This window comes from Sturnira hondurensis, unplaced genomic scaffold (genome assembly GCF_014824575.4).
Source record: "Sturnira hondurensis isolate 20B ecotype Veracruz unplaced genomic scaffold, ASM1482457v3 Scaffold0000167, whole genome shotgun sequence".
In the NCBI taxonomy this organism is placed as follows: domain Eukaryota; kingdom Metazoa; phylum Chordata; class Mammalia; order Chiroptera; family Phyllostomidae; genus Sturnira; species Sturnira hondurensis.
Window position 1 is genome coordinate 6,751,232 of NW_028072798.1, and position 24,600 is coordinate 6,775,831.

Here is a 24,600-nt window from a genome sequence, read left to right on the forward strand (position 1 = left end):
GCATACACAATGCTGAGTAAACGTGGTAATGATAAACATTTTGGTGTGTACTAAAATACTAAATATTCCCTTGGTTTATCAAGTATTGTGGTCTTTGGTTTTGTTTTCTGTTGTATATGTTCTTTTAACTTGCCCAATTTAAACAAAAAATGAAATTTTTCTTTTGGTATTATACAGTCATTGGTGTGCAATAGGAAATTAATTGTTCAATTGTTAGTATCATTTTATGACTCAGTTCTGTGTAGGCCTATTACGTGTCACTGCCAGTGTCCACGCTTCTGTTGAGTTTGCATTACCAGGTGAGTAACTTGGCGGAGAGAACTTCAGGTGGAGCAGGGGCCACACTCTCCGCTTCTCGAACTGGAGGCTCTCATTGCTGGTGTGACCAGTAAAAGTGGTAAGGCCAAAAGTGCTACCGCAGTGCCAAGCACACCACGACTGCTCCGTGAAGGTTAGCCGCCACCGCTGTCTCAGTGAAGTCCCAGCACCGGGGACACACCATCTCCCTTGGTGGAACTACCCCAGACACAAATGACTGGTCAGTCTCTCTGAAAGAGAAAAAAGAGGAGCTTTAAGGAAATGGATCATGACACCTTTGATGTCAAAGAGAAAAGGGAGCTGCCTGTGTTGACTTCCTCTGTTAAAAGCCTGTTACTTCTCAGGGCGGACCAGTGGGCGTGAAAGCACTTTTTAGATGTCTCTTAGAAACCCAGAATTTGGCAAAAGCTTGATGAGTGCTGCAAAAGACAGATACTTTTAAAAAAGATTTTAGTTTTTTTTTTAATTTATATTTTGAGAGGGGAAGGGAAGGAGAGACATCAATGTGTGGTTGCCTCTCGTGTGCTCCCGAGTGGGGACTTGGCCTGCAACCCAGGCATGTGCCCTGACTGGGAATCGAACCAGCGACACTTTGGTTCCCAGCCTGCACTCAATCCAATGGGCTATGCCAGCCAGGGCTGACAGTTAATTTTTAAGGACAGCTGAAGTCCAAGATTAAGAATGTTTCTACTTACACATGTTCCCAGAGAGTCGAAGGTGGTTAAAAAAAAAGATGTTTTTTGACATCTACTGAGTATGTACATGCCAGAAACTGACAGGTATTTTATATGCATTGTGATCTTCATGATCACTCCATGAGACAGGCACAGAGAAGGAATCCCCATGGACACAACAAGAAATGGGCTTGAAAGGGTTGCTGAAGGGCTGGCAAGTGTTGGAGCCGCACTGGAGGGTGCCGTCACAGAAGCTCCCTGTACAACACCCTGAAGCTGGCACTCTCAACAAGAAGCCAGACTTGGCCACTGTGGCATAATACATCCCGGAATCAGGTAGTGAAATGTCACCTGTGCTTCTGAGGATGACATCTCACAGCAGTCTGAATGGTTGCTGTGCCCAAACATACTAGTTGAAAACAATCATGTGAAATGTTAATGCAATGATGGAAATAAATGCAACTTGTAAAGATCTGAAGTATATAGTTCAAGATGCTGGCTAAGGTAAGAGGGTTTGGTCTCAAGCGGTTCACTTGGTCCTTGTAGGAAATGCTGGTGGTGAACGTTTCGCCAAAGTCGGGCCTTGGTGTACCAGTTGCCATCTCCACATAAGGTTTAATGGGTGCAATTAACTGCTGAAGTGCTTGTAACAGGGCTGGCTAGGTGTGTGTTCTGCCTCTCGGCCGTATTCGATGCAACTGACCAATCTAGTTTTGGGGATACTTGGAAACATAATCCAAAGCCATTCTTTCTTAACAGTTTCCTCTCAGGTGTTATTTTTCATTAATGGTGGTTTGTCCTGTACCCAGTCATCCCTACTGCTCTTCTCTGATGACACTTTCTGGAGAGTTCATTTATTCCCAGGGTTATAATGAACATGTCTTACAACCCTGGGTAAGGCCATTACCTTTGATCTTTGATCGGGACCCATCAAGGGAGCACTGAGTTACCCCTGCTGGAAGGAGCACACTTCCTACCCCAGCCCTTCAGACCAACAAGAGAGTTTGATGCATGGGAGGTGGGTGAATTCTGCCTTCTGCTAAAATCCGGCCCGGACCCATGTAAGGCCCCCTAAGGAGATGCTGGCTTCAGAGCATGGCTCTCACAGTGGTTCCTCATTCGCTCTCCTCCCAGCCGAGGTAGACTGTGATCCTAGATCCGGGTGTAAGAATGATTTCTTCTTTCACCTGTTCATTATTCTTAGTCCCCACCTGGCCCATGCAGAGCTTTGAGCAGGTAACTGATGAGGGCCTGTGAGGACTCCTCAGAGGGCAGGTGCTGCTGTGGCCATGAAACAAACACAAGCAATTATCTCCTCAGTGTTTGCTCTTCAGTTGAATCTGGATGGAGCCCCCAGGTAGGACACGGGTGAATACTTTTCTTGCACCCAGAATATACTCATAGCTGTGTCAGGCACGGGGCATAAAGAATATATTAGTATTCCTATTTAATGACCATAACGTGCTTGAAGCTGTGCATGAAGCCATATAACAAGATCATCCTGCAAAGCTCATGGAGCCTAGTAGAGGAGACAGATGGAAATAGGGATTATAATACAGGATAAACAGAAACAGGATGCCAAGGAGTACCTTGCAGGAGATAGGCATCATTTCCTCCAGGAAGACCCCCAAGTGGAATGCTATGTGGTAGGTTGGTTAACAAAGGTAGTTACAGTGCTCGCTGACATTTTGAACATGGAAGCAACAGCGGCTGAAAGAGGTGGAGATAATGAGTTAGGTTTAGATGTGTTCAATTTGATGTGCTTATGGGACGTTTTAATGGAGAGGGCTTGTTTGCTCCGATGACAACTAGGTTAGAGATGTCAGAGCTGTCCCCAAACGGTGATAACTGAAGCCATGGGAATGACCGTGTTACCCAGGGTTCCTATGCAAAGTAAGACTCAGAGAATATATTCAGGAGCAGTCAAAGTAAGCCCACAAAAGACACAGGAGTGGCCAGAGATATAAGAAGCTCCTGGGACAGAATAAAGCATGAAGCTAAGGGGCAGGCTCCTTAAATTCCTTGGACTCTCCTGTTTCCAGACAGGGAACACAGTCTGGGCAGAGGATTCTGAGAGTCACTGCTGAGTTCCTGGGGAGGACTGCCCAGGTTCATCACTGTACCAGGCCCTCCAGCTTCTCCCTCGCCACCACCCAGCTCTGGGGCTTACACTAGTTATCTTCTCTGCTTTGTCTGACCCATCCACATAGCTCTCTTTCAAGTCTTGATGTAGGTTCCCAGGACTGAATGACATTTCAGTCTACTTGAGTCTTTCAGGAGGATTTCCCAGGCTTTTCAACAGATTTTCTTTCTACAAGCTTGCAACCAAGTCTGCTCCAGTGTTCTCAACAAGCTGCACTGCCTGTCTAGAAGCCCTTTCTTTGCTAACACGTTAGGTTGTTTCTCCCCGGTTTACCAAACATATAAAAATCTCAACTTCCTACCAAGAAATCAGCCCGGATAAGTCAGGATGCTTTCTGTCGGCTTGTCAGAGAAGCTTACTTCTGGCTCAAACAATAAGGAAAATCTGTTTCATAGTTTGGTTGCATGGGTCATATGTTTGTACATTGGCCAAGGCTGAGGCTAATTTGATGGAGTAAAATGGATGCTGGAAATCAGTCACCAGAACTAGATTCATGGAAAGGGGTGAAATGTATCATCTCTAATAACCATGAAATCCCAGCCATCCCTGCTTAGCCCACCCAAGTGTTTACCCTTGACTCAAACACACTTTGCCAATACTGACAGCCGATGGTGGTTCGATGATCATCATTACTCAAATACTTGTGCTGAGTTGAGAGATGTCCAGACTGACCCATACAGAATTATTTATGAGTGTATTTGAGCCAAACTGACAATTGCTGGGAAGCAAAACTCTCGACTGAAAAAGTGCTCCAGAAAATGGCAGTTTTGCAGCTCGTTTTATACACAACAATAAAAAAAAGACATGAAAGGGAGGGGGGTACATGAAATTCACCGGTGGTAGATTAAGGGGCAGGAGAAAGCGAAGCCAGGCGGTCTCGCAGACTGGAGAAAGACTCAAACGGATAGACACACTCCTGGGGAGAGCACACTGCCACACCGGGTGGTGGGGGGACGGCATAGAGGTTACGCGGGGCACACGGGGACAACGAGGGGCTCTGTGGGCTTGTGCTCTGGGGCAGCGGGAGCATCTGGGGGGATCTGGGAAGGGGATCGTTCCCATATTCCAGAGAACGAATGTTCTCAGATGCCCACAGCCAACAGACAGGCTGACTTCAGGTAAAAAAGGACCTTTGTCCAGGCCTGGGACGCGACGACTCGCCATGGCTGACTTTTAGTGAGGAGCTTTTCTGTTCAGATCATCTACGTGGCTCCTTTCTGTCTCTGAGTGTGTAGGGCCGCCACGCGGGCCTCCGCTGAGCTTGTCCGGTTTAGAACTTTAAATCTCCAAGTCTCTGGCTGACTCTAACCTCTGTCTTACGGAGAGAGGGCTGCACGCAGCTCTGGGTATTGTTAAAGCTTCTGGATGATAATCCTCAACATTTATTAACATTTGGTAAGCATCAAGTCCTTCCCGCGCGTCCGACACTGTCCCGGGTGCTAGAGAGAGTATGACAAAGCCAGACCTCTGTCGGGGAGGTGTGCCTGCGAGGTGTGTCCAGGGGAACACAGCCAGATCTGGGGCTTCAACAGGACTGGGGCGAGAAGTTCGGGTTCCTACAGAGCTCTGACAGACTTTGAACTTGGCCCAGGAAGGGGCAGAAAGCCGGGAAAGGTTTGACGAATTAGACTCTCCCCTTCGGACTGTGCACACTACAGCCAGAGGCAATCCTTTTGACTTGTGCGGCACTGAGGCACGTGGAGCTGACCCGACACAGCACGGAGTCCGCCCACGGAACTGCAGCGAGGACCAAGTGAACCCCCAATGGGCTCCTTGGCGAAACGGTGGTCGGGGCGTGGGGCGTGGGGCGTGGGGGCGGCGCTTCTGAAGCCGGGCCAGCCGAGGCACACAGCGGCGCGGGCCTCGGGCCTGCAGGATTCGCACTGATGTTCTCGCCACTGGGATTCCAATGGTGGGTGAACGCTTTCACTGACTCGCAAAACACTGAATTTAAAAAAAAACCAACACCCCTCCCAAAACAAAAGTGTCGACAGAAAATGCAACACTAGTCTCAAGCGGTAGTGGGCGGTGACTTTCTTACTCGGGGCGAGGGGGGGGGGTGTGGGGGTGGTTCTCGCCTCCGGGCCCCGCCCCGCCCCGCCGGCCCGCCCTCGCGCCTGCGCAGGCGGTGGGCGGGGGCGATCTGGAGCTCCTCCCCTCAGGGTGGTCAATCTTTCTTTGCTAGCTGCCGCACAGTCTTCTCAGCAGCGTGAAGTGGTCCTGTGGCAGGATGAGTGCGGACTCGGACCCCGTGGTTATCGTCTCGGCGGCGCGGACCGCCATAGGTGAGTGGCTGGCGGGTCCTGCGCGGGGATGCCTGGGATGCCTGGGATGCCTGGGATCCTCAAAACTAGGGGTCTCACGCCTCCCCGGGCCGGTCCATTAGGCCCGCACCCCCTCGCCTGGTGAGGATAGTTCTTTTTCGCGTGCTCTGATTGGCTCTCCGGGTAGAGCCACTGCGCCGTCCGACTCTGCCATTGGCTGACTGAAAGAGGCGCTCTCTCGCGACCTCCTGATTGGCTATCTCAGCCCTGTGGCCTCAGGAGCGGGGCTGCTGGGTGGTCGGAGTTGGGGCACCCGGCCGAGGTCTTGCTGGTGGTCCCAGGGTGATAATGTGACTTGCCTTCTCCTTAGTACTGTAGCGTTCAAAGCCCTTGGACGTGGGAGAGGGCCGACCTCTTTTGTTAGGGCAGCGTGGCCCCTGTGCTGGGACGTGGGGATGGACCGGCCAGTTTCCCGCGGGTCCATGGCTCTCCGCGCGCTCTGGGATCCTCCTGCGGAGGTCTAGGCTGCTGTGAGTCACACGCGCTCGGCTCTGTACCCCAATGATATGCCGAGGGCGCCTGCGCAGGGGGAGAGCCCGGGTCCGCTGGTCCACCCGCCGTGGGCGGCCTCTTCAGCGCCTTCGCTTTCCCTTCTGTCCTAGGCTCCTTCAATGGTGCCTTGTCTACCGTTCCTGTCCATGAGCTGGGCTCAACTGTCATCAAAGAAGTCCTGAAGAGGGCTGCTGTGGCTCCCGAAGAGGTGTCAGAAGTCATATTTGGACATGTTTTGGCAGCAGGTAACTCCTCCGTGATCCTGGCAGAGGGTTATGTTTATTAGAAGCAGCCCATCAACGACCCCCGTCCCCCACCCAAAGTTTTGATCTTGCCTCCATATAAGTGGCTCACAGAGTTCCTTCTGTTAGAATTCTTCTTCTTGCCCCCTTTGCCAGGACCCGTGAATAGCTTCTCTCCACTCAGCATCTTTAATATGCTTTTCCTGAATGACCCTAGACCACCATCTTCCACTGCCTTTTCATTCTTTAGAAGCCGGGCTAGCGTGGCACATGAGAGAGGATGCATGGCCCTTCCCCCCATATTCCCCTAAAGTGGTGCACATTCAATAAAAATACATTGAATTCCTCTTTCGTACCCCGCACTCCTGTGCTAGGTGTTGGGGGAGGGCTCCAACAATGCAGGTAAGGTCCTTGCCCCCACAGGTCTCACTTAGGAGCTGGTAAGGCAGTTGGCTTCACGCTACTCACAGACGGGCTGAATCACTGCTGGGATGGGCCAGCTAAGTCACCCAAGTGCTCCTGTCTCCTGATTCCCGCTGGGTGTAACAGACCAGCAGTTCCTGCCAGTTCCTAATTAGTTCATTAGAACTGGTTTCATCACTCAGTAACATCAGTTCTAATTATTCGTAGCAATAATTGATAATGCTCACTAACAATCAGCTTTTATCCTTACCCTCTCTGAGACCTGGCCCGTTTTTCTGTGTATTTACATGGCAGTTCTGTAGTTTCTCTTCCCAGTTCTCCTCCCCCTGCTTCTCTGTATGGACCTGAACACTGAAGCATGCTGCTTTCTCACGACTCTTCGGGGCTTTAAATACATGAGTGCCCCTTCAGTCCCTCTCCCCTTCCTTCTCGACTCACACTTACTTGCCCCGGGGTAGTCACCTGCTGGCTTCTCTGCTGTCGTTTCCACATCTCACCTCCAGCATCTGCGCGTGTTCTAACGAACATGGAGCTGTGTCTGTTGGGGGTCTGCTTAGTGCTGGGCCTTTGAAGCACAGGCTTAGTGCTCTCGTTACCTCACTGAACAGTGAGTCAGCGAGTGGGTGAGATTAGGAGAGGTTTAATCACTTAGGCAAGGTCTGAAGTCGAGCCAACCCCTCAGTCCACACCTGCCCTTTAGCACAGATCTCTTCCACAATCATATAACAAATACTTCCACAATCATATAACAAAAACACTGGCTGTGTGCCACGTACTTACTGATCCTAACAGCTAGAGTTAAGCAATGCTCATAAAAGGTAGAAATCCTCATTCTCATGGATCTCAAATTCTGTTAAATGCTAAACTACTAATTAATTATGCTCAACATTCATTTCTTAACTCTAAAATACCTGAAGACGAGGGTTATGAACAAATTCATACAATTGTTTTTTTTTAGGTTTTATTTATTTTTAGACAGAAGGAAAGGGAGGGAGAAAGAGAGGGAGAGAAACATCAGTGTGTGGTTGCCTCTCACGAGTCCCCTACTGGAGACCTGGCCTGCAACCCAGGCATGTGCCCTGACTGGGAATCCAGTAAGTGACCCTTTGGTTCACAGGTTGGAGCTCAATCCACTGAGTCCCACCAGCCAGGGCTAAAATTTTTATAAAGGATTTATTTACTTAAATGCATTTGTAATTCATGGTAGCTTAAAAAGCAGGAACCTTCCCTGGCCAGGTAGCTCAGTTGGAGTGTCCTGGTGTGCCAGGGTTTGTGGGTTCAGTCCCCAGTCAGGGCACATACAAGGAACAGTGAATGGATGGAACAATAAATCAACATTTCTCTCTTCCCCCTCCCTTTGTCTCTAAACCAAAGAATACGCATATGAGTGGAACCACAAACTGATGTTTCTTTCTACCTTCCTCTCTCTTTAAAATCAATTTTAAAAAAGCAGGAACCTGAAATAATATTGCCTTCTTCATTAACTAGTGTCCTATGAGTGTAACTCAGAATATTTTAATATTCTTTTTAATGTTTTTCCTGCATCTACTCACAACGTCCCAGATTAATAACATTGTGATGACTGTAACCTCTATATTTTTGTCAATGACCCATTCCCTCGTTTTTTTCCAGCAGCCTCCCCAAGGCAAGCTGCTGGGCGGGGTGCGTGGGTAGTTTGCAGTAGAATGACCACTGCTCAGACACTGACCGACCCTCCGGTACAGACAGTGGTGACTGAGAACATCTGATACTTTCAGTGGTATCCTGTATACTGGTACCTTGATTAAATTCAGTGTGTGATGTTTCTTCCAACTCTCTCAGCACTCCCCCACAGTTTCTGTTGTGCGTCACTGGTTGCGTAACCAGTTGACCAAGGTGTGGTGAACATTCAGGAAAGAAGTGCTTCTCATGAGAGATTTTCTGCTTTCAGGAACCCTCTTACCTTCCCACGGCTGAGGCATCGGAGCTGCCACAGGGCACACAGCCTAGTTAGAGATGTAATCAGTGCCCCTGTTCAGGCCAAAGCCCTTACTTGATGAGGGAGTGTGGGCTTATTCAAGCCGCATGAAAAGGTCCAGAAGACAGTGTGTTCCTAATGCATCAGTAACCTCGTGGAGAAGAAGGCTGGCATCCACGAATGTCCGTGGAGCAGCACGAGATCATATGTGCGTGAGGGCTGGACGGGAGCAGATGTGGGGTGCGCCTAGGCCTCTTTGCCCCTGGGAGAGCTTGCCTTGACAGTAGCAGGAGGCCCAGATGCCGCCTCCTGATTCAGCATGCGCCTCCCCCCGAACGTTTTAGTTTGGGTTGCTGAGAGGCCCCTGTGTCCCTCCTCCAGGTTGCGGGCAGAATCCCGTCCGACAGGCCAGTGTGGGTGCAGGGCTGCCTTACTCTGTTCCCTCATGGAGCTGCCAGATGCTCTGCGGGTCGGGCCTCAAAGCCGTGTGCCTCGCAGCCCAGGCCATCAGGACGGGAGACTCCAGCGTCGTGGTTGCCGGAGGCATGGAAAGCATGAGCAAGGTGAGACCTCCGGCGAGGTGGCCGTCACAGAGCTCCCGCTGGCAAACTCAGAGCGGAGCTGGGACCAAACAGGAAACAAACAAAAGTGGATCCAGCCTCGATCCCTTCCTGAATGTTAATTATTTTCCAGATTAGGTGAGAAATTTGGGTTGAAGATAAAGCCTGTCAACCAGTGTGATTAGAACAGAATGATTTGTATAAAATGCTAACGAAGCATAAAGTATTTTCTGAATCAAACCTGCAATGGTAGTCAGTAGATGTCCTTGGTCTTAAACTTCTTTCTCATGTTGAGGAAAAGTCAAAAACATGTTGCCTCTTACCTTCCTGCACATGACAAGGAGGACCCCAGGGGCCAAATTCCGTTGACCTTTGGGAGGTGTAAAATGTAGAAAAGAGGGCCACTGAGCAGTGCCCTTCTCCAATAAGTTTGCAAGGTGGGATTTGCTTCACCAAGTTCCATCCCTCGAACTGCCACAACAAAGAGGAAAAGTATACCCTACTTCATACAGGCAGTTCAGAGGTCTGCCCTGGGACCCCCTAGCCAGAGGCCCCTTCAGCCCAGCCATTGTTGAGGCCCAGGAGGGGCAGCTGGAGGTGTCACACTCAGTAAGTGCAGTGCTCCAGAGGTGCTTGTATACGTGCCACCACAACGGCCCTTGGAGGGTAGAAGGTATCATTGTGATTCACTGAGGCCCAGAGCCAGGATTCAAGCACAGGTCTTCTGACTCCAAATCCTTGTGTTCTGCTGTGGCTGCCATTGAGTTGGTAAGAGTTAAGGCGATACCCTACCTACATATCCCTCCCCATCAGTTAATTAGGCAACCTGATTATTCTCACCATGGGTATTATGTCTCCCATCAAAGTAAGTAACACACTGTTAGTACCACTTAAGCTGCAGGTGGCAAACACAAGGCCAACAGGTGGAATCCAGCCCTCCACCTTGTTTCTACCTGGCAGGCAGCGCCAAGCTGTCACTTAGCTGTTAAGGAGCAGTTGCATTTACACAGTCCCAAAATTGCACTCGGCCCTTTGAGGGCAACTGTGAGGCTGATGTGTGTGGCCCCCGGTGAAAATGAGTTTGACACCCCTGATAAGCAGAAACTAGTTCTCTGTTTGGAAAGAAAGAATGAGGTTCTTAAAGAAAGAGGACAGCCCTGGCTGGTGTAGCTCAGTGGATTGAGCGCGGGCCTGCGAACCAGAGGATCGTGGTTCGATTCCCAGTCAGGGCACATGCCTGGGTTGCAGGCTGGTTCCCTGCAGGCCAACTCCCAGCAGGGGATGCATGAAAGGCAACCATACATTGATGTTAAAAAAAATAAAAATAAAAAAAGAAAGAGGACAGAGCAGGGATAGGTTTGACAGAAAACGGAAATGGGTAAGTAGGAGAGGAACAGGCTCCCAAGAGCAGAAAGGTGGGCTGGTCTGCTGATTCTGGGGGTTTTCGGGCCCTGGACCCTGGGTGAGGAGGAAGATGGGCCGGAGCTGGGGAGAAGGGTCACAAGGGGAGTGGAACTTAGGGACTACTGGATAGTTAAGAGTGGGATCCTGGGGCGAGGACTAGCTCTCACCAAGCCTAAATTCATTGGTACTTGTTCCAGGCTCCTCACCTGGCTCACCTGAGGACAGGAGTCAGGATGGGGGAAACGCCGCTGACTGACAGCATTCTGTGCGACGGCCTTACAGATGCTTTTCACAAGTACCACATGGGCATCACAGGTAAGGCACACGTCACTGAAGACATGTTTGTTGTAAAAAGGTTAAAAAGGCATATACTGATTGGCTCCACAGGTGCTCCCCTCCTCGTTATGAAATCCTATTTGGTGGGACGCCTTGCTTTTCTGCATAATCTTAGTCTAATCTTGAGGAAACAACCAACCCAAATCAGGGATATTTGACAACCGAACTGTCCTTGCTCTTCAAAATAACAAGGTTAAGAAACACTAAGTCAGTCTGAGGAACTCTCCCAAAATAAAACACTAAAGAAACTGACATTGAAATGCAGCGTATGATCCTGGATTGCGTCCTGAAGAAATAAATTAGCTGTAAAGGACAGGATCAGGACAACAGGTGAAACTGGAATGTGGGCCAAGAATTAGAGAGTGGTAACATGTCAGTGCTCTGCTTCCTGATTCTGAAAGCTGCGGTTGTATTCGCAAATGGCCTTGTTTGAGGGGAATACACACCGACGTTGAAGTTTAGGGGTAAAGGAGCACGGTATCTTTAACTTTCAGATGGTTCAGAAAGAATGAGGAACCAGCTGGGACAAAAATAAAGGAAACTTCTGAAAGTTTAAAATTACATACAGAGGAAAAGACAGAAGGAAGCAGAGAAAGAAAATGGCTTCTTGATAAAGTCCCTGCCGACATTTTCACACCCATTGCCAGTGGGAGGCAGGGTTGTATGCAGAACTCAGTCTCTCGGCCTACCTGGGAGCCTGCTGGTGGTGGGCGGTCAGTGCTTGTTTCAGAAGCACTGGAGCGACCAAGAGCCAGTTCCTGAAGATGTTTGGTTTTGCTTTATTTTTTCCACAGCTGAAAATGTAGCCAAAAAATGGCAAGTGAATAGAGAAGATCAGGACAAGTTTGCAGTTCTGTCCCAGAACAGGACAGAGAGTGCACAGAAAGCTGGCCATTTTGACAAAGAGATTGTACCAGTTTGTGTAACTTCTAGAAAAGGTGGGTATATAAATCCTAATGATTTAAACATCAACAAGGCTATTTACAAGTAAGAGTAATATTCAGAAGACTAATAGATGGGACTGTTCATAAATTGCATGCTAGCTCTATCTTTCAGGTTGTAACTAAAGGAGAGATCTGGGTGCACCTGAGTATGGGTGTGGGGTGAGGTGTCTATGGGACACTGTGCCAGCGCTCAGCCACTCTCGACCCCAGGAGTCCACACTGCCTGGGAGGCAGCACAGACCCCCCCCAGGGCTCCAGCTCAGAGCTGTGAGGGGCAGCAGCTGACCTTTCCCAGGACAGGTCTCTTCCACAAGTAAACACCCGTTACTTTCTGCTGCTTGTGTGCATTTCGTATTTCTTGGGTGGATATTTTTGGGTCCCTTTTTTTTTCATGTTTTATTTTAGGGGAGAGGGAGGGAGAAAGAAAGAGAAGCATTGATGAGAGAGAGAAACATCATTTGGTGCCTCCTCCCACAGGTGCCCTGACCAGGGCCGGGGACAGAACCTGCGCCCTGGCCAGGAATCGAACTGGCAACCTTTCTGTTTGCAGGGTGACACAACCACCAAGCCACACCAGCTGGGGCTCAAGTTCTGTGAGTGTGGTTAACTGACAGCTCTTATGTCCCACCCTCACGAGCTTGACTTTCACATTCCCGGGTCCAGTCCCGTGCCCGAGACCATAGCCGTTTTACACAAAGAACTGCCTGTACCTACCTTCCTCGGAAAGGGTTGTGGGTATGGGAAACTCCAACTGTCTACTGACAACAACACTCATAAAACATTTTAAATTTATTTATTTTTCGAGAGAGGGGAAGGGAAGGAGAAAGGAAACACTGATCGGTTACCTCTCATGTGCACCGACCAGGGATGAAGACCACAACCCAGACATGTATCCTGACTGGGAATCACTTTGCAGAATGACTCCCAACCGAGCCACACCTGTCAGGGCAAATGCTTTAACACAACAATTTTTATTTATGTATATCTTTTTGTTGGAATGAAAGTATTTTATAATAAATGTTCCTGCCATCTCTGCTCTCATCCAGGGTTAATTCATTTTCTTTTTTCAGGTCTCACTGAAGTTAAAACAGATGAGTTTCCCCGTCACGGGTGCAACGTGGAAGCTGTGTCTAAAGTAAAGGCTTGCTTTCTCACAGATGGGACAGGGACTGTGACCGCAGCAAATGCTTCAGGTGAGACATGCCATCTTCTGGTCTGTCTGCCAGGTTAATGCCTTTTTTTCTTTTATCTCATTAACTATGTGTACACATTATTCTAAAACTTTGTTTTAGCTGCTTTAGGGGAAAATGTTTTCAGATGTAATCACTAGTTTCTCCATATTTGATTGACTTATCCTGTATACTGAATGAATGGCTCAGCTTTCCCAAATAGATGGACAGATGCAAAAGCCAACTAGGGAGCCCTTTATCGACGACCTTTGTCCTTTCCCAGACCCAGAGTCCATAGCCTTCTGTGAGGATGAGGCTGCTGCTTCCATTTCTTGTCGGTCTCCCCTTCCCCACTGCTTTACTATTTCCGTTTCCTCCCATTGGGATGTTCTGTGGTCAGTTATGTCATGTTGCCTAAGGTACCGTTTCTAAGTGCACGCCATCTGAAATATGGCAGGATGGCTTTGCCAAGGTGCGTTAGCTCGTGTCTTTGAGTGTCAGAGGTGAGCACAGGTACACAGGGAAGTTCACGAGCACTGCTCCAGACACCGAGACAGTCGCCTTTCGCAGGAATCAACGACGGCGCTGCGGCGGTGGTTCTCATGAGGAAGTCGGAAGCCGACGCTCGCGGGCTTACCCCTCTGGCACAGATAGTCTCCTGGTCACAAGTCGGTGTGGAGCCTTCCATTATGGGAACAGGGCCCATTCCAGCAGTAAAGCAGGCGGTGAGTCTAGTTCTGAATTCGGTTGGTTTCCGTCTGGGGTACTAGCACAATAACCTGCCGCTCTACATTCAAGCTCTGCCTTCTGTAAACCTTCCAAGGTGCTTTCCACACCAAAATGCCAAGACTGAGCTTGATTTTGCTTTTATCTTCATTCCTATCAGGTTGTACTGGCTTTGTTTCCCTTTTATGAAAGTCTTCTAGTGAGCCTCAAATGAGCTCATTCATTTCCTGCCCTATATATTTGGATCATGTGCTTTAGGGCACAGGTGGCAAACACAAGGCCTGTGTGCCGAACCCAGCCCTCCACCTTGTCTCTACCTGGCAGCAGCACCAAGCTCTTAACTGTTAAGGAGTAGTTACATTTATAGTCCTAAAATTAGGTTGGACCCTTCAAAGGCAACTGTGAGGCTATGTGGCCCCTGGTGAAACCCCTGCTTTAGGGGCACTGGTTCTGCTGTTATCACCTCTCCTATGGAGGACAGGTGTTACTGGTTCAACATTTGAGATAGTCTGAGTGTCTTAGAACTGGTGTCTGGGCAAAACGTGGCACCACTAGGCTGATTCAGGAACCCGCCTGGCAGCTTTTCGAGACCCTTCAATACCGCAGTATATCCCACTGTCACCCACAGTGAAGAGTGGGCCCACCGTTTTTAGACCTTCCCCATTCATCTTTCCTGTAGGTTGCAAAAGCAGGCTGGTCACTGGAGGATGTGGATGTATTTGAAATCAACGAGGCCTTTGCAGCCCTGTCTGTGGCAGTATCCAAGGAACTTGGATTAAACCCGGAGAAGGTAAACGTAAGCAAGCAGTTCTGAGGACAGCTTGCAGGCAGACATGCACAATGCAGTTTTAAGACTGGAAACAGCAAACCCCACGTGTGTAGTTACATGGTATGTCCCGGACACGGGCCACGCAGTCGAAATGGGTGGCTATGAGACTGAAGTCCCTGCTGGGACTCACAGGTTCACTTATCTTGTTGCTTCCCAAGGCAAAAATCCTTGACATCATTTACTTGAAATAGGAACAGGGTCTTAACAATTTTTTTAAACTAAGGAATAAGGGAAGGGTCAGGACAGATGTCACAAAGGTATAAACCAGTTCCTAAGCAGTGGAAAAGGGTGGCTTACTGGTATAGCGTTAAGAGGACAAAGGTCATAGTTTAGGATTTTGACTGATTACCAGAGTAACAAATCTTTCCCCCCTTAGGTCAACGTTCAAGGAGGGGCAATAGCCTTGGGCCACCCTCTCGGGGCGTCTGGCTGCCGGATCCTGGTCACCCTGCTACACACAATGGAGAGACAGGGCGGGCGTCGCGGTGTTGCTGCCCTGTGCATTGGGGGCGGGATGGGGATAGCGATGTGTGTCCAGAGAGGGTGAGCCTGAACTCATCCTGAAGCTCCTTTCTTTCTACACTAGCAATCACTAACATGAAATCAAGAGCAACGTGAGGCTGGACGCCATCTTCCACCTCACAAGAACGCACAGGAGGCTGACAGCTGGTTGTCCTTTAATGTGGGATATACAAGACAGCTGCACCTTATAAATAAGAGCGAATCAGATCAGTCATCAAGGTCTCCCGAGTGAACAGCGTCTTCATAACCTCCATGCTTATCATCTTTGCTTTCTGGGTGTAATTTAATAAGATCATCAATTCGGAGAATGGTAATTGCAGCTTCTGTCGCAAATTTCAAACTCTTCACTTTAACTATGGTTGGTTCAAACACTCCTGCCTGTTTGTTGTCTCGAGGTTTGCCATTAATCAGATCAAGACCAATCCTGTAATTCAGAAAAAAAATCTTGGATAATGTTTTACAACGCATACTCATCCTATCCTAGTTTTACAATGGTTGTCCTTGGCCGGGTAGCTCAGTGGGTTGGAGTGTCATCCCAATACACCAGTGCTGTGGGTTCGATGCCCTGTTGGGGGCATAAATAAGTGGGGCAGCAAACTGATGTTTCTCCCGTTCCCTCTCTCTAAAATCAGTAAAACTCTTCAATAATAATAAAGACTAAAGTAGTTCTTTATGAATGACAGAATCAGCACAGAAACTTTCTAAACCATTTAGTAACTTACAAAGGGGTTGCTTTAAAATAGCTGTGGATTGGCCCCAAATAATCTCCACTATTCCTCTGTGGGACTGTCCTGCAGGTAAAGTAACTACTCAGGTGAGGAGTGGTTAAGGACAAACTTCAGACACATCAATGCTAATAAAAGTTACCGGAAAACAAGACTGATATATGAGCTACAGATGACAATGAAAATGACAGAGAAATTGTGTACTTACCATTTTAGGTTTTTGCGTTCTGGGTTAACTTGAGCCTCGTTATGAAAAGCTCTTAACTTTGCAACCAGATCAGTGGAGTCTTGGGCAGCATTCACTGCCAGTGTATTAGGAATGACCAGAAGAGATCGCGCAAATTCTGCAATAGCAAGCTGTTCCCGAGACCCCTAAGAAGGAAGACAATAAGGTGTCTTCACACAAGAAGACAAAACTCAGAGCAGCCAAGATCTGAGATGAGGTGTATTATCAAAATGCTAGAGATGGTCTCTTGTGAGCTTCTTAGGGGAAAAAGGGGGGTTCCTAGACGTTCTTACCATGCTGGTTGCGTAGTTTTCAAGGTATATGGAGAGGGCTGCCTCTACAGCGCCCCCTCCTGGAACCACAGACTTGGACTCCAGCACTCTCTTCACCACACAAAGAGCATCGTGCATGGAGCGCTCCATCTCGTCACACATGAAGTCATTCGCCCCACGTAAGATGACTGATGCAGATGTACGAGCCTTGGTGCTATTAAAAAACAAAGTGAACTTCTTAAACCAATACTTTCCTAAAATTAAGTCTACATAGAATTAACTCATTATAAACACACTGATTAAATCCTGCCTAAATAAGGGCAGTGGGACATGAAAGCAGTGTCGAGACCACGCATGCAAAAGATGAAACGGCCATTCCACCCCCATCCACCGTGGTCCGGCGTTCTTCTATCCCATGCGTATAACTGCTCATGTCACTGGGGAGACGAGAGCAGCAAATCAATGGGAAAGGGACCTGCTTTTATTCACTAATAAAATCGACCCGGCTCTGTAACTGAGAAGGCAGCTCTCACTTTTTGATCAGGATTAGTTCATCGTCACAGATCCTCTCCTGCACCACCTCTTCGGCCTGTCCCAGCATTGAGGCTTCAAAAGTTTCATCACCTTCCAAATTGGCCAGGGTTGACAGGATAGTTGCTATTAAGATAATTACAAAGATCTTGTAAGCATTGTTCTCCATGAATATTTCCATAGCTTGTCTTAAATTTAGAAACATTTATGAAAAGGTGATGTACTAATAATGCAAGTTTAAGTTTCCAGTTAGGCATCAGACAAGCAACTGTCCTTCTGTACAAGATAGAACTGTCACTGAAGTGAAGAAATTCAGTAAAACTAAAGAACTTTCCCAGTTACGTAAAAAATGGCTCTATAAATACATCTGTAGATCATTATAGGAAGTAAGAGCAACAAGGGTAGTTTTTGAAGCTGCTTAGTGTTGACATTCCAGGGCAGCTTCACGGCCATGTACAGTAACCTGAAATGTCACACCTGAGAGCCGGCAGAAGACCTACCTCCAGAAGCTTTGGCGATGCGTTTCAGGTCCCTTTTCAGAACTCTCCTGACCGCCATGGCGCCGGTCTCCACGAAGTACTTGAGACACATATCGTCGATTCCACCGGTGGTTAGAACGACATTGGCGCCGGCTGCCAGGATCTTCTGGATCCGCTCCTTGGTGATATCTGATTCTCTACAGATGAAGTAGCCCAAAAATACCATCTGTGTTTTACATAACCCAGCTTTAACTTCTGTAAGTATTTTTCACAAAATAACTGCAGATTAAATAGTAACCGACCTTTCTCTTCTATGAATAGAATTTAAATCAGTCCAATTTTACATAAAAGTTCCAGGGATTAAAAATGACCACTGAGCTTCCCCCAAATTTGAGTCCCCAACCCCAAGAACTGTGATTACAAACGAGTGTCCCTGCCCTCAAACACCTGGCAGGGGTTCCGACTGTCAGCCACGTCCCATGGCCAACGCAGAGATTACAGGCACGTGGGGGACAGAAACCTGCCCTGGTGGGCGGGATGAGGAGCCTGGGGGCTGGAGTCAAGAGGGCTTAAGAGGAGGAACCGTGTGCAGGGCCGAAAACGCAGAGCCCTGTAGTGAAGAGTTCAGACTTAGTTAAATCTTTCTAAGAGCAGCATGGTCAAAGCTGTGTCTTCAGAAGGACCCCCTGATGGCAATGTGGAAACCGTAGGAGGCAGTAACGGAACCCAGACAACCGGAAGGGAGAAGTCAGAGTTGACAGCTTTGGTGACTGGGAGGTTCAGCCACTCCTTGAGTAAAGGACACGCTAAGAGCCCAGGGGCAGGATGAGAAAGGAGAGCTGGGTTTTCAACAACCTGAGTTTGAAGGCCATGTGTCTGTCATTCAAGTGACAAGCCAGAAGGCAGGCAGGCAGATGGAGATAACAAGCAAGCTATGACAGAGTGCATATGTTGGTGACTGAAGCCATTCTGATTATCATTCAAAGCATGGCAGGTAAGATCAAAGTCATCTTAAAATAAAGATTAACCTCAAAATAAACCCCTTTGTACATACTGAACAAGTACTGTGTGCCAGACACTACCCTAAAAACGGGGGACATGAAGCCAAGGAAATCCTTTAGGGTCTCCCTTCAGAGCTTGTAATTGAAGCCACGGAAACACAGAGAAAACTGGTAAGCGCCAGAACACAAGGCACAGAAAGTCTTGCTGGAGCCCAGTGTACACTGAGGGATGGAGAAAACCTGCTCTGAGAGACCGACCACCTAAAGAGTAAGTAAAAAGTTGACTCATCAAAGCAGGCAGGCAGAGAAGATGGTGCAGGTGCAGGGACAAACATCCTAGGGCCTGCGGAGGATGAGTTTGGTGAACCCCAGTGCCTGTCGTTGGGGGACCACAGTGAGAAGAGGCCTAAGGTATTCACACGCGGCCTCGGAAGTGCTGAATGAACTCCAGACCACCAGCTTGGGGGCCCAAGCAATAGTTTTGCATAACAATGGAAATGCAAAGTAGACGAACTTGAGATTTAACTTGAAGATAGAAATCAGGTGGTCTTGGTGGAAAATTAAAAAGGAACAAGTTACTAGGTTAAAGAAGGTATTTTCTAGTGTTCTGCCTGAATAGAGGGTACCCATCACTAAACCAAGAGCAGATTGTGTATCATCACAATTTTGGTTTCAGGCATGACTGAGATGTTTATAAAACATCCAGCTAGACAAATACACCCGTGTTTGGAGCCCAGAGAAATGGATTAGGGAATCTGCAAACCACCACTGACATCTTGGCAAAGAGGAACGATCTTGGGGAGACCAGGGAGGCAGCAGGTGCCCAGAATACAGATGAGGCAGGGTCAAATCCTCTCCACCTTCCAAGTGTGTTAAGAAAGGAGTCAAAGGCTGAATAAAGGTCAAGTGAAGGTTGAAAGTGTCTAGTGAATTTCTCTCAGTCACCAGTGACCTTGGCAAGTGGTCTTCTGCTGGAGAACAGAGCTGTAAAAGGAAGAGAAAGCACCAGGCACATTTTGGTACAAACCCCTTGAGAGACATCTGGCTGTAAATAGGTGGAGAAGGATGGGGAGGAACTGGAGCAAAATGTGTGAGCTACAGGTAGAATCTGAAAGGAATGAAGAGCAGACCTAGTAGCTGAAGACACAGATGAGAAAACTATCAATCAGGACTCTAAGGCAGAAGGAGTCTGGAACCCTTAGTGCAGAAGGACTGGCCTTTCGAGGAGGGACACTTCCTGTTACATCAGGAAGAAGAGGGACACATGCAGTCAGATTTAAAAGATGAGGGCATTCCTAACTCTTGGAAGAGATTTCCTGAAGATTTGGTTCAGTTACTAAAAACAAACAAAAAACCACCAAGCAGCGAACCATTAAAAACTTACCATTTCCCGACTAGGTCTCTAGCGCGCCAATCAATCAGCAACACCTTCTGCACCCCCAGCACCTGCCCGGCGCACAGAGGAACACAGTGCACTGCACCGCTTGGTCCCTCTGCCGCTCGGCTAAGGCAGTGCAGTAACTACAAGATGCAGCCCTCGTTCTTTTTCGGTTTACTGTCGCCTGCTCTAGCAGAAGCATAATTTACAAACACCTCTTTTCGAAGGTCAAAAATGATCTCTCAACATACCTCTGTCTAATCTGGTCCAGCTTTTCAGGGTCTGTAATAACCACCTGTACACCGAGCTTCATTTTTGTTTTCTGCAGGCTGAAGTCAAGGCAAGCAATTTTTGCATTAACTATTCTCTTGGGCATGCCTATAATTAAACATAATATTAAGTTCCTTTATAATAACTATCAGTAACACATTTTATAACATATACCCAGGCACAAAACAACAGAATAAGAGAGATTAAACTAAACTATATGTAAACACAAATTTAGACTGTTACATTTGACATTACAATCACGTTTTTATGGTATTAAACATGTGTACTGTCTTCTAAAACCTGCATTTTTCCCAAGCTATGTGCTTAAGTCACCGAAGAGAAACTGACATGACATACAATTCCCCACAGCACAGTAAATACACAGCGTGGACGCAGTCCACCTGAAGATGAACAGTATGCAGTCCACAAAAAAAAACATTTTAACCGCTAGTCTCCTCAGCACGTGACCAAACTCCGAGGCTTACCCTGGGACCCCACCACACAGTTGAGTGCGTAGCCACTGATGAGCATACTCTCCACCTGACTTCTTCCGTGGGCTTTCAGAATGTTAATGGAATTGACTGGATAGCGAGGCTGGCCTCTCACATCTGTGTATTTTATAGCAAGTACAGCATCTACTACCATGTTAGCGAAGAAATCACCATTTCTAAGGCAACGGTTAAGGAGAACAAGAGACTTGGAATGGACAACGTATGCACATGACAACCAAGGGTGATCCAAAGGCACTTCCTTTTTGAAACAAGCATTGTTTACATCACCAAAGTGCTAATATACCGTTACCACTGTCTGCAACTCATACTGCCTCTATGAATACTTTACATTACTGTCCCACCTAGAAGAGCAGGGAAAAAAACAAGGAATTTCTACACAGTACCACCTGGCATGAAAACTACCACAAGTTCTTTCAAAAAAGCCTCAACTTTACTGGACCACAAGGATACATTCCAATGATTTTGGACGACATCGATGTCTTAGCAGCATTAATCAGGCAATCTCTTCCCAGTTCATCTGTGTTAATAATTAGGTTTTCGCTAATATAACGCACTGCTTCCCTGTTTAGAGTGTGCGAGAGGAAACAAAAATTAACTTCCTATACAAACCCTTTTTCTATCACAGTGTCAAGTGCCAGGGGCACAGTGCCCTGTGCAGCCACTTCATGGCGGACGGGGACATGGACAGACCCTCCCTCTTCAGCTCACAGGCACCTCACTCTGTCCCATGAGCATAGCCACTAAGATCTGCCACCAGGAGAAAATGCAGTCAGTCGGGAAGGAAACATCCTGGCCCTACTCACCTCAAATATTAACCAAATGTAAGTTTTCCAAAATAAAGCACAGTCGTTAACAAGACATTTTTAAATGTTTACAATTATTTTAGCCAATAATGTAAAATTTTCTCTGTGTGAAAACAATCTTACTTGCAAGCAAGTCGATAGCCACTAATGACGGAGGTGGGGTGGATCTTCTGTTTGACTAGTTCGTCCGCATTCTTCAGAAGTTCCGCTGCGATAATGACCTGTTGAGAACACACACACCGCTCTCACAGCAGCCCGACACTCAACGTGTGCAACCATCGCTAAACACCAAAGCGATCAGACACTAAGCGGAATCTCGATGGCAGCAAAGCAACTAATTAGAAACTGAGAAAAGGAAGCCTGCACCATTTCACATACAAATGGCCAAAACCAAGAGCCAGGAAAATATTCTGGCCAAAAACCTAGCTCTGCGGTGTAGCAGCAAAGGACTACACACCCGCCACCTTCGTCGGCGTCCGACAGAAGCGGAGTGCAGAGCCCGACCCCTCAGTGCTCCTCAGGTTACTACTGCTGGGTTTTTGTTAAAGGTCGTTCAAAGCCCTGGCTGGTGTGGCTCAGTGGGTTGGGAGTCGTCCTGAAAACTGAAAGCCACAGGTTCAACGCCCTGCGTCAGGGCACATGCTTGGGCTGTGTGCATGCGAGAGGCAACCAACTGGTGCTTCTTTTTCTCCTCCCCTCCCCTCTCTAAAAAGATAAATAAAATCTAAAAGCAATGAAAAAAATGTCCTTGGATGAGGATTTTAAAAACTGCTTTAAAAATAAATAAAAATCATTTAGACACTAAATTTTTTTAATCAAAAAAACTTCAAAAATACTTCTTTACAAGATTATAATTTTACTAAAAACTCCTATTATCATAAATAACTTCCTTATACAGAGACCAATTTTATTATTTTAGAAGAGGTAGATTCTATTCTTTTATGGCCACACTTTTTTTTAGAGCAAATTATCTGTTCTTCACCAAAAAATAGTGTTTCTACATTGACGTGCTGGCTGGCCTCCATGTTTATATCATGTCATTGGTCAGGTGTTTACTGACTTTCTCCACTCCCACTGAGAGCCCATGAGAATGCCCTGTCAACATTTAAAACATAAAAACATCTTGTTTTTAAAAACCAGTGAGATTGTTTTCTTCAGATAATTTTAAAGGGAAGGTTTTAGACATTTCTAAGTCTCAGGTCACAGGGCAGGGAAACATAAACGAGGGGACCATATTAAATCATGTTTCTTTTCTATTTAAATTGTGCAAACTAGCTATAACCCTCAATTTTTGCCAATTTTGTTTCTGAATCACTACCAAAGAAACTAATTAAATTTTCTCCCTCTGATGTATGTAACCTACTTCTAACTCAGAAGCGAATGACTTACTGTGGTCCACTTTCAGAAAGCCTGATTTAGGAAAACTAGTCTTGTGTGGTTTGCCAGATGACTACCTACCACAGAGGTGGTCCCGTCTCCCACTTCCTTGTCCTGCAGATCGGCCAGCTCACAAAGGACTTTAGCTGCGGGATGTTCAACCTCCAGTAACTTCAGGATGGTTGCACCATCATTAGTAATGGTTACATCCTAAGAAATTTGCAGGGGAAAAAATAAACAATCATCCATAGAAACAGAACATTCTCTAATTAACACAACATACATTCTGTTAGAACATACACATGTTCACCTTTACTACACATTCCAACATCAGCACTCTGCTTAAAAACAAGTAATTTACACAGTAAGATATTTAAGCCATTTCTAACTGAAAGAAACATCCAGCTGTACTTACACCAATATCATCCACCAACATTTTATCCAAGCCAACTGGTCCAAGAGAACTTTTCACAATATTGGCAATAGAGGCTGCAGCCATAACTGTAGAAATGAAATAATGGAATTAGGAAAACCCACTCCTTCAAATGGCAATCATTACAGTGTTAAGAAAGTATATTCAACACTGAATTTTCCAAATCAACAAATCTCTCCTGTTTGCCTAAAATAACAAGGTAATCTACTAATCATAATTTCAGATTTGGCCACCTGGTGGTGGGGGGGAGATATACTATACCAGGCTTTTCCTTTAGAAATTGGCATCTTTTTTAAGAAATCATATAAAAGCAAACCATCTTTATCTGTGAATCAAGAAAGCGGGAATCCCAGGCCTCTCACTGTATTGCAAATTCATCCAGGACAAAAATTAATAATCCACCAAATTATGCTGAGAGGGACTGGCACCCCTGACTTCAAATGGCAAACGCTCTCAAAAGAGGCTCAACAACAAATGCTTTAATGCGAATCAATGTTCACCAGAATACATTCACTTTAAGTACCCTCATGCTAACATTCAACTAAAATTTCATCAGCTATTTTTTTTATTTCAAAAAGCTGTTGGCGACAGGTGGGGTAAGAACTGCATCTGGACGTCGGGCACCCGGCCTCTATTGCGGATGACAACGGGTGAGGTACAATGGGCAAGTCGTCGGAACTGTGCCCATTTTGCTCATCAGTAACACGAGCAGTTGAAACTATTACTTTCTGGTTAATGTCCTAAAACGAGGCCCTCCTCATCGTTAGACTCGGAGCAAAAGGGCATCGGAGCAACCCAAGGGGATTCCAGGCACGGTCCAGTACCAGGGCTCGCTTTTTTCTACATCAGAGCCCGGGCACCCACACCAACCACTCCTACGCCGTGCGGTTTTCAGAAACGTGCGGCGTCTCCCACCCCCGAAGTGGCGAGACCGGCGCGGGTAGAACATGTACCCCAACCCCAGACCCTTTTTGGGGGAGAGAAAGAAAACACAAGGACTGTAAGGACTGTAACCACGGCCAAAGCGGGGCGAGCTAAGGGAGGGGGGAGCGCACCACGTCGACCCAACCCAGGCCTTGTCCGTCCTTACCGTTCTGGGAGCGGATCGTCTCCCCAGTGCTGCGGTCCCCGAACACGGACAAAGGCCCCTCCATCTTCGCTGCACCGTAAACCTCCGGCTTCACGCGCACCGCGGACAACTAGAGCCTCGGTCCGTACGCCTGGCAGCGGCCACAACAGCGGCAGGAGTCAGCAACGGCGTGGAACGGGCCCAGACGTTGCCGCAGGGGCCGCTGGGAACACTACTCCACTCTCCCAGAACCCCCGCGCCGCCGCGGGGCACGGCGGGAAAGAAAGAAGGGGAGGGGGCCGAGAAGCGGAACGAGCGGGAAGTGATGAGCCGGCGGAGGGCGGGCTCAGGACCTCCGGTCCGTTAGAGAGCGAATGACAAAGGCCCCAAAAGGTGGAACGGAAGTCCGGCTCCCGGAGCGCGCGAAGGCGGTGCTCTGTTGCGCATGCACATTTGTATAT

General features: G+C 47.5%; 2 protein-coding genes and 2 non-coding genes across 4 annotated transcripts; 1 reads left to right on the top strand and 3 right to left on the bottom strand.

The window, feature by feature from the left end:
- Window positions 1-5,287: 5,287 nt before the first annotated feature.
- ACAT2 (acetyl-CoA acetyltransferase 2) lies at window positions 5,288-15,434 on the top strand. Its single transcript, XM_037058260.1, has 9 exons — window positions 5,288-5,420; window positions 6,062-6,196; window positions 8,955-9,136; window positions 10,735-10,852; window positions 11,668-11,811; window positions 12,888-13,010; window positions 13,557-13,711; window positions 14,392-14,502; window positions 14,918-15,434. The coding sequence occupies exons 1-9, from the start codon at window positions 5,366-5,368 to the stop codon at window positions 15,086-15,088; spliced, it is 1,194 nt and encodes a 397-aa protein (XP_036914155.1). The 5' UTR covers window positions 5,288-5,365; the 3' UTR covers window positions 15,089-15,434.
- TCP1 (t-complex 1) lies at window positions 15,202-24,414 on the bottom strand. The gene is made up of 12 exons (XM_037058192.1): window positions 24,161-24,414; window positions 23,053-23,138; window positions 22,719-22,847; window positions 21,384-21,481; window positions 20,908-21,018; window positions 20,431-20,612; window positions 19,927-20,053; window positions 17,318-17,493; window positions 16,820-16,943; window positions 16,308-16,500; window positions 15,997-16,160; window positions 15,202-15,487 (listed from the first exon to the last, which is right to left on the bottom strand). The coding sequence occupies exons 1-12, from the start codon at window positions 24,222-24,224 to the stop codon at window positions 15,271-15,273; spliced, it is 1,671 nt and encodes a 556-aa protein (XP_036914087.1). The 5' UTR covers window positions 24,225-24,414; the 3' UTR covers window positions 15,202-15,270.
- Window positions 16,624-16,756, bottom strand: LOC119001562 (small nucleolar RNA SNORA20). Its single transcript, XR_005069607.1, has one exon. It is a non-coding gene; the product is annotated as a small nucleolar RNA SNORA20 (small nucleolar RNA).
- Window positions 21,102-21,238, bottom strand: LOC119001662 (small nucleolar RNA SNORA29). The gene has a single exon (XR_005069617.1). It is a non-coding gene; the product is annotated as a small nucleolar RNA SNORA29 (small nucleolar RNA).
- Window positions 24,415-24,600: the final 186 nt, after the last annotated feature.